The 13099-nt window shown below is 47.8% G+C and overlaps 1 protein-coding gene across 1 annotated transcript in view; it reads right to left on the minus strand.

The window, feature by feature from the left end:
• SLCO2A1 (solute carrier organic anion transporter family member 2A1) overlaps positions 1-13099 on the minus strand; it is an 89583-nt gene that overhangs the window by 47523 nt on the left and 28961 nt on the right. The window contains exon 2 of the mRNA XM_030934034.1: positions 573-710. Coding sequence (XP_030789894.1) covers positions 573-710 — 138 coding nt within the window. The remainder of the gene's footprint in view (positions 1-572; positions 711-13099) is intronic.

Raw genomic sequence — 13099 nt, forward strand, 5'->3', positions numbered from 1 at the left:
TCACTGAGGGATGGCGGGAAATGCTAGAAGGCCATAGAGCTCTGATCTCATCTGGGAGTCAAGGCCATTAAGAGCTCTGGCTCTTGTGGCCCTCATAAGACAGGAGACGCCTGGGCCCAGGGCTGCTGACCCACCTGAATGCCTGGAGCTTATCCTCCCTAGACTACATATGGAGCAGGGGCCCCACAGGCTGGCAGAGTACACAGAACTCAACTAGAAGCACAGTTTGAGGGCAGACAGCCCTGCACACCTGGAGCAAGCCACTTGTACTCCTGAGCCTCAGTATCCTTATCTGAACAGAATACATGCTGGCAAGGCTGCCATGAAGAGGCCCCCAGGTCAGGCGTGGGAGGCTCTCAGCTCAGTACCTGGCACAAGTCAGGCCTCAGGAAATCTAGCTGCTCTTACTGCACCCACTGGATCTTTGCTGTTTCATTTGCTGGCTGTTACCCGGCAGAAAGAGACATTGCACCTATGTGCACATCTCAGTCCCCTTTTCCTCTGCTTCTCCTGGATCCTGTGGTCATGGTGGTGCACAAGTGGGGTCTGATGGACCAGAACCTCCTGCTTACCTCATTCAGGCTGGAAATGAGACCCGATGAAGAACTGGAGAGCCCAAAGCGCTTCTCAATGGTGGTAAGGCTGCTCTTGAAGTAGGCGCTGTACAGGAGTTGGCAGAGCTGCAGGAGGCCTTGGCAGAGCACAAACACCTGGGGGAAGAGTGATGAGCACGTGAGGTCTCTGGACGACAAGCCTTGGTGCCCTCCCAGCTATCTGTTAGGGGCCCCAGCAAGCTGACCTCTGTTTCCTCGCCTGTTATCTAGGAGCACTTACTTCCCAGGGTCTCCAGGATGAAATGTCGTCATTGCAACACTGTGTTGCACCCTGCAGGAAGCACTCCAAAAGTGCTAGCCATTCCTGTTATTACTGCATTCTCATCACTGTTGTGATATGTGGCCCAGTGAAACCACAGGGTGTTGAAGATATGACAGGGTTGGGGACTCATCCCCAAGGGAAGGGCCTAACTGCTCAGCTGAGCATCTTGGATTATTCCCCAGCAGTACCACAATGCTCCCCAGGCTGCACGTCTGCCCTCCTCCTGTGCCCTGTGAGGGCTGAAGGCCACTCCCCATCCAATTCAGACCGCTCTTGGGAGATGAACAAGCCTGAGTCACGTGGATCCATCTCTCTTGACTTGTCTTCCATTCCCCACACCTGACCTCCAAGGCCCACCTCTAATGCCTCCAGTAAGGCACCATAACGCAATCCCCAAAGCACCTGGTTTGAATGAATATCCCCGTCCACATCCTCATCTCTTATCAGGACTATCTTGGCCTCTCATCAGGAATGTCTGTGACTGATTGTGCTTGCTGCCTGCTTAATAGATGATCAAGGCCCCAGGGAAGGGACTGAGGCCATTTATCTCCATGTCTCACCTGGCCTCATACCTGGTCCCGGGGTACTGAGTAAACGTGAGTTCCATGGTGGATGGGGACAGATAACACATCAGGGAGGGTAGGAGAAGGGTTTCATGATGTCCCCATTTGGCTGCAGGCTGAGCTCTGGGCTCCCCCAGGTTCTCAGCTGTTGTGCTAGTCACCTGATGCTTGGCGTGGACCAGGTCTGGACCTGCCTCTCACTCAACAGAACAAGCTTAGCCAGAAAGGGTCATGTCTCTGTCTAGAGACAGAGTTTGGGGGGCATTAGTCTTTAGGGAATGGTCAGAGGAGGAGGATCTGGAGAGGCATCAGAGCTCAAATTGCCTCTTTCCTAGGTCTGACCTGGACCAGGGAACAATCTGGGCTTGGGTGTGCTTTTCCCCCTTCTGTGCCCTGGGTTTTCCCAACTGTGAGGTAACTGGGCTAAGTCAATGGTTCATAACTCAGCTTTGATTCAAAATTACATGGATGAGGAGGTGGGAGTGCCTTTGAAATATAGAGGCTAGGCCCAAGCTCAGACCTACTGAATCAAAATCACCAGGAGTGAAGCCACAAATGCGTTATTTGGGAAACTTCTACCAGCAGAGTCTGGGGGGCAACACGGTTTCCAGGCAGTGGCTAGAGGACTCTTTCTGGCTCTGACCATCTGTGTAAAGGGTAAGATGTGAAAGATTAGAAAAATAAAAGCAAGGCCGGGCGTGGTGGCTCACGCCTGTAATCCCAGCAATTTGGGAGGCTGAAGCAGGCAGATTATGAGGTCAGGAGTTCAAGACCAGCCTGACCAACATGGTGAAACCCCGTCGCTACTAAAAATACAAAAATTAACCAGGTGTGGTGGCACATGTTTGTAATACCAGCTACTCAGGAAGCTGAGGCAGGAGAATCGCTTGAACCCTGGAGGTGGATGTTGCAGTGAGCTGAGATTGTGCCACTGCACTCCATCCTGGGCGACAGAGCAAGACTCTGTCTCCAAAAAAAAAAATAGAAATTCCCTAATCCATAGGAATTGCCACTATAAGGTTGAAGGAAAGACAAGAGCCACATTATAGGTTATAAGCTATAGGAAAGCAGCACAGGACAGTGACAGTGATGGGGATGGGATTTGTCAACATCCTGTCATTTTCCATGGAAACAGGGCACCAAAGCTCACTCGAACCCAGATTGTTCCCTGGTCCAGGCCAGACCTAGGGAAGAGACAATTTGACTTCAGATGCCTTGCCAGATCCTCCTCCTCTAACCACTTCCTAAAGAGTAATGCCCCCAAAGTCTGCCTCTAGACCCCTTCTCTGGACACAATCCATTCTGCACCTGCTTATAGGCAATCCCATTTGCCATAGGATGATGGCCTCCAATCTCAGGTCTTCATCCAGAACTTTCCCCAGAGTTTTGCAAGCAGGTCCACCCCACTGTCTGCTGGATGTATGGATGTATCCACCTGGACACTTGTAGGTCCCTCAAACCAATCACTTCCCAAATAGGACTCATCATCTTCCCCCATAAACTGCTCCCCTTTTTCCTTCATTCCCCATCACCTTCACTCAGTTTCCCAAGCCAGAAACCAATACTCCTTCTTGCTGTCCCTCCTCCTCACCCTCTGGCGTTTGCTCCCTCCCTGAGCCCTGTGGTCTCTTCTTGGTGTCTCCCACATTGGAGCCCTGCCTCTTCTCCAGGTGTAAGCCTTGACTCAAGCCCTCACCATCCCTCCTCAGATCACCGCAACAGCCTCTCACAGGTCCCCTGCCTACCCCTCTCAAATCTTCCACCACACCACCCCAGAAGGAGCTTTCTCCAGCACAAACATGAGCAGGTCACGCCTGAATTAGCCTCTCTCACTGGCGCCCCACTTTCTGTAAGGTAAAAACCAACACTCTAGGAGTGATAGCCAAGATGCTACAGTCCTGGACCCAGCCTGCCTCCGTATTTTCTGCTGAGACTGATTGTATTTTGCAAAGATGGCCACACCAATCTCTGCCATCCACATACACCTCTTACAGTGACACTCCCTCGAGGGGTGGAGTCTGTGTTCTCTCCCTCTGAATATGGGCCAATCTTAGCTCCTTGCTTCTAATGAAGAAAAGTGATGCTATGTAACTTCCGAGTCTGGTCCTAAAAGTGGACAAAGAATCTGGCTGGCTCTTCTCCCCTGGGACCCTGAGTACCCTGACATTACACTGTAGGGAAGCCCAGTCTTCCTTGCTCGTGGTGAGGCCACATGTTAATGTTTCACTGATAACTCCGGTTCAGATTTTGGTCTTCAGCCAGCGTCAACCACCAGACATGTTACTGAGCCAGCCTTCAGATGATTCCAGCCCCAGCCCTCGATGCCAAGCAAAGCAGAAATGAGCTATCCCCAAAGAGCCCTATACAGATTGCAGATTTGTCAGATTTGTCAGCAACCTAAATGTGGCCATTGTTTTAAGCACTAAGTTTTGGATTGTTCTGGTATGCAACATTAGACAGCTATAGCACCTGCTGCCACCTTGCCCTTCAAACACATCAAGGTCACACTCTCGGAGTTCCCCAGAGGCACTGTGTCAATGCCTTTGCTCACAATCTTCCCCTTCTTTGACTGAATAACTTCCCCTGCCCTTCAGGAGCAGCGTGGGGCCCAGCATGGAGCTCAGTTGTGTGTCTAGTTCAAGGTGGCTTCTAAAAATCCCAGCACCCTGTGCTAACTCCTGTACAGAAGCATCTGAAGGCTTGGCACACGGCTGGTGGCAAGAGTAGCATCTAGCAGAGGAATGAGGGCTGTCAAAACAACTGTGGGAGAGATGAGGGTTGACTGGGGTAGTGGGCTGTGGAGAGGCACCAAATTAGAGGCTCTTGCAAAGGCTGAGTTGACACGGCTGTCACTGATTCAGCGTGAAAGAAGAGAAGGGGCTGTTTCCAGCCTCAGGGCCAGGAAGAGGGCAAAGCCATGCATGCATGGAAACAGGGGCGGGGGGATGGGGGCAGTGTCCAGAAGGAGGAGAGTATAAGCAGATCAAGGGATCAAGGACCATGAGTTCAGTTTTGGAGCACTTGAGTTTCTGATCATGAGGCTTAGAAAAGACCAGTCTCCCTCCATCCAAATTAGTAATGAATTAACAGGAGTGACTAATCACCACCAACTTCCCCAGCTGTCTCATGAGAGGAAGATGAGGATGGTGGGAGAGGAAATTTGTCTCAGATCTTTTCCTGAAAGACATGCCTCTAAGTACAGAAACTCCCCCACTTTCTCCCCCCAGCTACTGGGTGAAAGACTCCAGCCAGAGCTGGCTCCTTTCCATATCCTCCACCCCCTCACAGAGCCAATCTGGCCACCAGCTGTTGGCCCCTGCAAGCCCTGTCAGGTCTGGGTGCCTCATGGGGTCCCTGGCAGAGGAGTTTGTATATATCTGGGCCCCTCAGTTCCAGTGGATATGGAGAGGGATCAGACTGATGGCTGCAAGGTAGAAAAGGGCAGGGAGAAAAGGCAGGGAAAAGGGAAGTAAGTCGATAGATGATTCTGTCAGGATCACTCAGGGTCACAGCCATCTGGCCCCGTATACTGAGCTTATGTGATGGGACCATGACCTTGGCTGCTCAAATTTATCATGTACCTCCTATATGGCCAGCATGAGACACAGCGAGGAACACTCGACACCATGCAGATAAAACAAAAGCTTATCCCTCGAGGAGGACACGGGTTCAAGAGTATATGGAGATGCATTGGTGGGAGTAGGAAAAGGTTTGCTAGTTGGGTTGCAACCTACCCTTCCCCATTATTTAGGCAATAAAGTTTTACAGTTTTTGATTATTTGAGTTTTGGAGTCAAACAGGTCTAGGTTCGGGTCTTGACTTTGTAAGCCACAGTGTGACCTTTGGCTACCAACTGGGTCTCCTTGAGCAGCAGGTTTTCCTATTAGCAAACGGAAACTATGATAACACCTGAGTTTCGAGGCTTGCACCACAGAATGTTGCAGGCCCCTGCCACCTGCCCGGCACACACCCTGCCTGGTGAGTGCTCCACATCCTGGAGGGATATTCAGTAACTTGAGGCTTCCTCCACTCCCTGTTCTTGCCCTCCAAGTAATTTAACTTCCCGGTTGCTTTCAGTTCTCCTATAGTCTGAGAACCCTAGAATAGAATTTCTCACAATGTGTTACACAGAACATCACTTGCTTAAGATGCTCTAGGCCAAAACAACTCCCTGGAGAAAAAAAAAACTGGAAAACATAACATGCTACAGTCCTCCCTCATGAATATGTGCAATCACATTAGCATATTAAAGGTTGTGAGTTCCATAGTAAAGACCTAGTTAATGTTGTTTAAGCCAACTTTCCATGCTTCTTTAACTATGTAATTCCCCATCCACACACACATCACCACTACTTTATAATAGATGCTAGCACTCTCCAGAATATACTTTATGGAAAGATAACATGTGCCTTTTAGAAAACACCTTTGGTAGAATTTGAGTCTTGCAATTTCTTCACAAAAGGAAAAGAAAATAAAGATGGATTACATGGGCTGCATCATATTCTTTAAAATGGTATATACCATCATTTTCTATCTCCTCACTCCACTTTTTTTCTTTACTCGGCAGGTATTGCTTCCCCAAATTACATCACGCATTTGATTTCTCATTTATTGACATTTTCTCCCACCATAATAGAGACTTCATAGTGGAAATACAATGTGTGTTTTTTAGAACAAATCCATAGTGCATGAAATGATGCCCAGTTCGTAACTGGAGCTCAACCGTTGTCAAATGAACGATATGTCTGTAAAGTACTCTAACTGATGAGCCCAAGCTCCAGAACATACATCCACCACAGTAGCCATTCTGGGAGGCTGCAGATTTGTTCCCATGGTCTGTCATCAATCATTTATACATTGCTCCTTTGGTGCTGCTTTTGATCAGTCTACAAGCCACACAACTTACAAGGCACAAAACAGCATTTGTCAGTTCAGCTGCCCTACTTATTCACTTGGCTAAACCCAAACTAAAATAAGATTTGCAGTCATGTATGAAGGGACTTTCTACTGTGGTGGAAACACTCTACATTTTAATTTTGTGGTGGTATTTATACAGGTTTATACATTTGTCAAAACTCAACAAACATTTAAAGTATGTGCATTTTATTATATGTAAACTAGATACCTCTATAAAGTTGGCTAAAGAAGAAATTCATTTGAAAAAAGATTTGCAACCATGAGGTATTCAAAATAATGTTCTGGGGCTTTGAAGGGAATTCGACAAACAGTTTTTTGTTTTTTGTTTTTTAATCATGAGCATTGGCAATGTCATTGGAATACCTTTGTTTATTCAAGAGGCCTACTTTGACAGGTTCAAAACCCAGGTAAATATCTAGGTTTGTGTGTGTGTGCTAATCTAAACATCCAGGTTGACAAGGGCTGTGTGTGTGTGTGTTAAGGTAAACACATCACTTGAGACACATCTTATAGAAGGAAGCTGGCAGAGAAACCCCGCGGAGGACGAGCAACATTCTTGCAGGGCAGGAAGGGCAGGAGGCACTCAGGCTTCTAATTGTCACGGCCATACTCACGACAGCCTCATTCATTCTCCAATCCTAACAAAAATAAAGAAGAAGGAAGCGCAGAAACTGGAGTGGACATGAAGATCTTTAATAAAGAGAGAACTTTTTACCAGCTGTGTCAAAGAGCTAAGAAAGGCTAAAAAGCTACTGAGATGCAAGGTAAAGTTGGGGGTGTGGGGGACTTGGCCCAAGGCACGCTTCAGTGACGTAAGTGAGATGACCATGGCGGATAAGCCACAGGACAAGGAGGGAGGCCCCCATAGCTCAGGAGGAAGGAGAAAGCATCAAAGGACAGTCTAGACATGGCTTTTTTTGATCTACATGTTCATGCCTCTCTTTTCCAAACTAAACATCGGAACTATGATCTAACCATTTTTAGGTCACAGTGGCATCTAACCGTGGTTATAGCAACACCTGCAGAAGGTCTGAAGTGTGATCCCCATAGGGTTATTACCTATTTAATGACTGACTGTGTGTCCACCCACTCCGATGTTTTCCACACAAACCCCAGGGAAGGAAAACTAGAAAATTCAACTGATGTCTTATGTCCATGTAAACCAAAAATAAAATTCAAAGCCCCCCTCCCACCCCGACCCATCCCCATTGTGAATGGACTTCCTCCTCAGCCAGAGTATTCTTAAAATTTAACCTGAAAGACTGGTTCAGGTCTCAACAGGATGTGGGGGGCAGACAGGCCTCATTATACCTCTCTGGCATTAACATCAACACAGACCGTAAGTCTGATAAGAAACATGTAGAATCGATTCTCTCTGAAGCCGGCTGGCTACCTGGAGGCTTCATCTGGCTGATAAAACTCTAGTTTCCACAACCTCTTATCGCAACCCAGACATTTCCTTTCTATTGTTCCCAGGTCTTTAGATAAACTCAACCAATGTCAATTAGAAAATTTTAAATCTACCTATAAACTGGAAAGCTCCCCCTCCCCCCGCCAACCACCACCTCGAGTTGTGCCGCCTTTCTGGACCAAAACAATGTATTTCTTAAATGTATTGGATTGAAGTCTCATGTCTCCCTAAAATGTATAAAACCAAGCTGCACCTCAACCACCTTGGGAACATGTTCTCAGGACCTCCTGAGGGCTGTGTCACGGGCTGTGGTCACTCATATTTGGCTCAATAAATCTCTTCAAATATCTTACAGAGTTTGACACTTTCCATCGATATCCACTAGGATGCAACTTCTCTGAGGTGATTCAATGTACTAAAAGCGTCCAGGAGTCGGAGGAAAACCTTTCAGGGCAGGCGATGGGGCTGGACTGAGACACACAGCCGGTGACCTCCCAGTTTGAAACAACTGCTTCTGTCCCTAAATGGCAGCTATCTGCTTTCCCAAACAGGACTCTGACAGGGCAATCTAAATGGAACAATTCTTCCAAGGAAGGAAGAAAGGAGGGAGGAAAAGGGAGAAGAAAAGAACAGCACAGAAAAACCTTATTCTCACCCTCACCAGGTATAAACCAAAAAGAAAACTCTAAGTATTCCCCCTCACCACCCCAACCATCTGAATGGACTTCCTCCTGGTCAGGACACTCTTAACCTGAGAGACTGTTTCAGGCCACGACGGGAAGTGAGAGTATAATGAGGTGATGTGACATGCCTCATTATATCTCTCTCTCCAGCATTGACATTGACACAGTCTTTAAGCCTGGTAAGAAACATTTTACAACCTATTCCCTCTGAAGCCTACTACTTGAAGGCATCCTCTGCAGATAAGAACTTGGGTCTCCATAATCCTTTATTCTTAACTTTACCCAGACTTTCCTTTCTATTGATCTCAGGTCTTTAGGTAAACTCAACCAATTGTCAATCAGAAAATTTTTGAATCTAACTATAGGCTGGAAGACCCCACTGCAAGTTGTGCCGCCTTTCTGGACCAAACCAATGTATTTCTTGAATGTATTTGATCGAAGTCTCATGCCTCCCTAAAATGTATAAAACCAAGCTGCACCCTGATCACCTTGGGCACACGTTCTCAGGACTTACTGAGGGCTGTGTCACAGGCCATGGTCACTCACAATTGTAAAGTATTTGAAGAGATGTATTTGGAGCCAGAGTTTGACTCTTTTCATTGACAACAGGATGCAGGGAGGGAGAGTTCGGGGTGCTGAGGGCCATGCTACAGTTCTCTGAAAGAGGGAGGGGACATCCAGGTGCTGCTGGCTTTAGTCCCTCCCAACCTCTGAAAGTGAATTTGGCCTCAGGGGACATTCTGCTCCTCTGCTGTCTAGGCCGAGCTGACAGCATACCAGACAGGTGGGAATACCTGAGACAGGAGAACAGAGTCTGGAGACAAGGAACTTAAGGCTAGTTTGTGCTAACTTCCTCAAAAAAAACACCAAGGTCTGGGAGCAGGGAGTCTAATGCCAATTAACACAAACTTCCTACAGCTAAAGCAAAAGGGAAAACCCCATCTCCCTACTCTGAGTAACAAAGGATCAAAGGCTACTCTCCTTGCAACACTCCCACTTCCACCACAACTCAGATGGAAAAGGAGAGTGCCTTGGATTGGCCGACAGGCCCAGCAGGGACCTTCCCTTTATCTGCATAAGGTGCCAATTCACCTCAGCCTTCATCCAGACAAAGGAAAGAACCTCAAATGGGTACTTAAAGCCCAGAAAACTTTATACCTGGGCCTTTGAGCCACTTGCTAGGGCCTACTCCCACCCTGTGGAGTTCTTTCTTGCTTTAATAAATTCCTGCTTTCACTGCTTCATGCCTGCGTTTCATTCCTTCGGTACTTTGTTTCTGCATTTTGGTCAATTCTTTTTTCAAAATGCCAAGGACCTGGACAACTCATAGTCAAGACCCTCCAGTGGTAACCCCCCTCTGAGATTGACACCTCTCTTGGGAAGAAGCATAACTGCACAACCACACTGACAGCCCCCCTGGATTTGAGCAACGGTGGACAGGCATCCAGTCCTCCCATTCCATAGTTAACTGGAACCCACCTATGGAATTAAAATCAATTTACATTTCTTTCCACACTTTATTTTTTTTAAATCAGTGTAACACGTGCATATGTTTAAAATATCAAGTAGTGTGGAAGAGCTTAGAATGACAAAGCCCAGCTCTGCACCCAGGCCAGCCCACCACCACTACTGCAGGTTGGGAACAACCATCTCTGCTTTTAGTTTTTAGTTTCTCTGTTGATGACATCCACACATCTCAAAATAATACACTTGTTCTGCAGTTTCTTGACTTACCATTTTATGGTGCCTGTTACTATAGAAGAGGATTTAGCACACTTATACTTGCAATGCTCCCTTCTCCCTACTCCTCCCAACTTTTTTTTTTTTTTTTTTTTTTGAGACGGAGTCTCACTCTGTCGCCCAGGCTGGAGTGCAGTGGCCAGATCTCAGCTCACTGCAAGCTCCACCTCCCGGGTTTACGCCATTCTCCTGCCTCAGCCTCCCGAGTAGCTGGGACTACAGGCACCTGCCACCTCGCCCGGCTAGTTTTTTGTACTTTTTAGTAGAGACGGGGTTTCACCGTGTTAGCCAGGATGGTCTCGATCTCCTGACCTCGTGATCCGCCCATCTCGGCCTCCCAAAGTGCTGGGATTACAGGCTTGAGCCACCGTGCCCGGCCTCCTCCCAACTTTTAATAGTTCTATCAGTATCTTTATTATCAGATCACTTTGTGGGAGGCAAACTGGGAGCCAGAGGAGCAGGGCTTCCCTCCTGGGCACAAACCTTTACAGTGTCTGATAGTTCCGTTAATTCTAGGAGAGAAGGTTGCTTGTGTTTTCCGTGGGGTAAAGCACTGTTCTATCTTAATCCCTTAATCCCACTTCTCCTTCTGCCACATTCGCCAATTCTAAATCTGTTGCCTCTCTGGGCTGTGCCAAGCCTGCGGGTTCCCTACTACTGCAGGTCCTGTGCACGCAGTTGACCACCTGTCTTCCTCCATTCTATTTCATCCATCAACACTTCCCAACCACTGTCCACCCTGCTGAAATTATTGAAATCTTTCATCAATTCATAGTCTCTCTCCTTCTTCAGTTTTTTGTCATTGATTTTTCTCCTTTTTCTTCATTAGTTTCATTATAATAAAGGTGTCAGGGAGGAGGGGAGACAAATGTGTTCAGTCGGCCATCTTGAATCATAAACCAATCTATTTCCTGGTGCTAAACCTAGCAGACAAATCATTTTGTCTCCAGTTTTTCAATGGGAAAGAGAAAGGCTTCAAGAAATATGTGCTTGGCCGGGCGCGGTGGCTCAAGCCTGTAATCCCAGCACTTTGGGAGGCCGAGATGGGCGGATCACGAGGTCAGGAGATCGAGACCATCCTGGCTAACACGGTGAAACCCCGTCTCTACTAAAAAGTACAAAAAACTAGCCGGGCGAGGTGGCGGGCGCCTGTAGTCCCAGCTACTCGGGAGGCTGAGGCAGGAGAATGGTGTGAACCCGGGAGGCGGAGCTTGCAGTGAGCTGAGATCTGGCCACTGCACTCCAGCTTGGGCGACAGAGTGAGACTCCGTCTCAAAAAAAAAAAAAAAAAGAAATATGTGCTTGTCAGAGACTAGGCTGTCAAACCAAAAAATATACCAAATCCTTCCTCTCCTCCCACTACACTCATGAGTCTTGATACCACCTTTATTTTACTAAGTCTTCCAAAATGGCTGGTATGTCTCCAACAGACGGCAGGTAGTCTGAGGGTGGTGCTGGCTCTGGGTGTATGCCCATCTCCACTTCTCCATTGCACTGTCTCCATTCACACAACTCATTCTTGGTCCTGGCTGGCAGTTCTCCTTACCTGGGAGGTGAGGCTTGGGGCTCAAGAGGCCCTAATGCAATAAAGATAAAGAAGTGAACTCAGAAGGGTGACTCCTGGCTGCTTCCCAGTGTCATCAGACATGCAGGCATCTGGCCAAGCATAGTGGCTCACGCCTGTAATCCCAGCACTTTGAGAGGCTGCAGCGGGCAGATCATCTGAGGTCAGGAATTCGAGAACAGCCTCGTCAACATGGTAAAATCCCATCTCCACTAAAAATACAAAAATTAGCCAGGTGTGGTGGCAAGGGCCTGTAATACCAGCTACTCAGGAAGCTGAGGCAGGATAATCGCTTGAACCTGGGAGGCAGAGGCTGCAGTGAGCCAAGATCGCACCACTGCACTCCAGCCTGGGTGATAGAGCAAGACTCCACCTCAAAAACAAACAAACAAACAAACAAACAAACAAACAAAAAACTGCAGGCATCTGAAGGTGGGAAGGGCTTCTAGGTTGGCTTCTCTAAAGTGCATCTGAAAGACCCTCAAAGCTGAAGCAGGGAGTAGGATCCTTCTCCCTGCCCCCAGCCCCTAAAATGAAGGAAGCAAAGCACGAGTCCAATGCATTCTAGAATAAAAGTCCTCATCAGCGGTCGGCCTGCTCACCCCTCCTGTCCCTTCTGCAGGGTGTGGCTGTGAATCCAAACCATGGCCCAATGCCCCAAAGGAGAATGACTCTTTCAAGAAGTGATTCAGGAAATCCAATATTTTCCCACACAGGAAGAATGCCTGCACAAGATAAAGTTCAGAGATTTCAAATAGTCAGCCTGGGGTCAAAGTTGGTGATATTCCTCATAGCAATGACAAAAGGTATCTTTAGTATTATTCATTTTATTATGAATTAGAAAAAGCCTTTGATAAGACATGGTCCTGTGGGTCATTGGAGATATAAAAATCAGAACAATCTAGGAAGAAACACATAGATTTCCATCACAGGTTTCCTTGTTCCTTAAGAGGGGAGTAGCCAGGCTGTGGAGCTGGGCCTGAGACCCTGCCTGGGAGGGGAGGCTGCAGAGGGGCTGGAGGAGCCAGGCCTCCAACAGATCCCTCACTGCCCAGTGTAACTCTTTCCCCTTCTTCTCTCCTGAGTCCCCTTACCAGCCTTTACTGCCCACAAAGTTGACCTTACTGTTTGGCAGAGTTCCCCAATATGACTGAGCAAAGGCACCCTCTGAGGCCTAATGAGAACAGCCTCTGGGAGGACTGGTACATCTGTCCTCAGTGGAGGCCACAGGAAACCACAACAGGCACAGAGAAGCAAACTGCAAGGTGGATTCTCTTTCCACCTTTAACACTGCCTGGGGGACTCTGGTTAAGGGAACTCTCTGAGCAAAGTCCTGACTGAATTG

This window comes from Rhinopithecus roxellana, chromosome 1, assembly GCF_007565055.1.
Source record: "Rhinopithecus roxellana isolate Shanxi Qingling chromosome 1, ASM756505v1, whole genome shotgun sequence".
NCBI lineage: Eukaryota > Metazoa > Chordata > Mammalia > Primates > Cercopithecidae > Rhinopithecus > Rhinopithecus roxellana.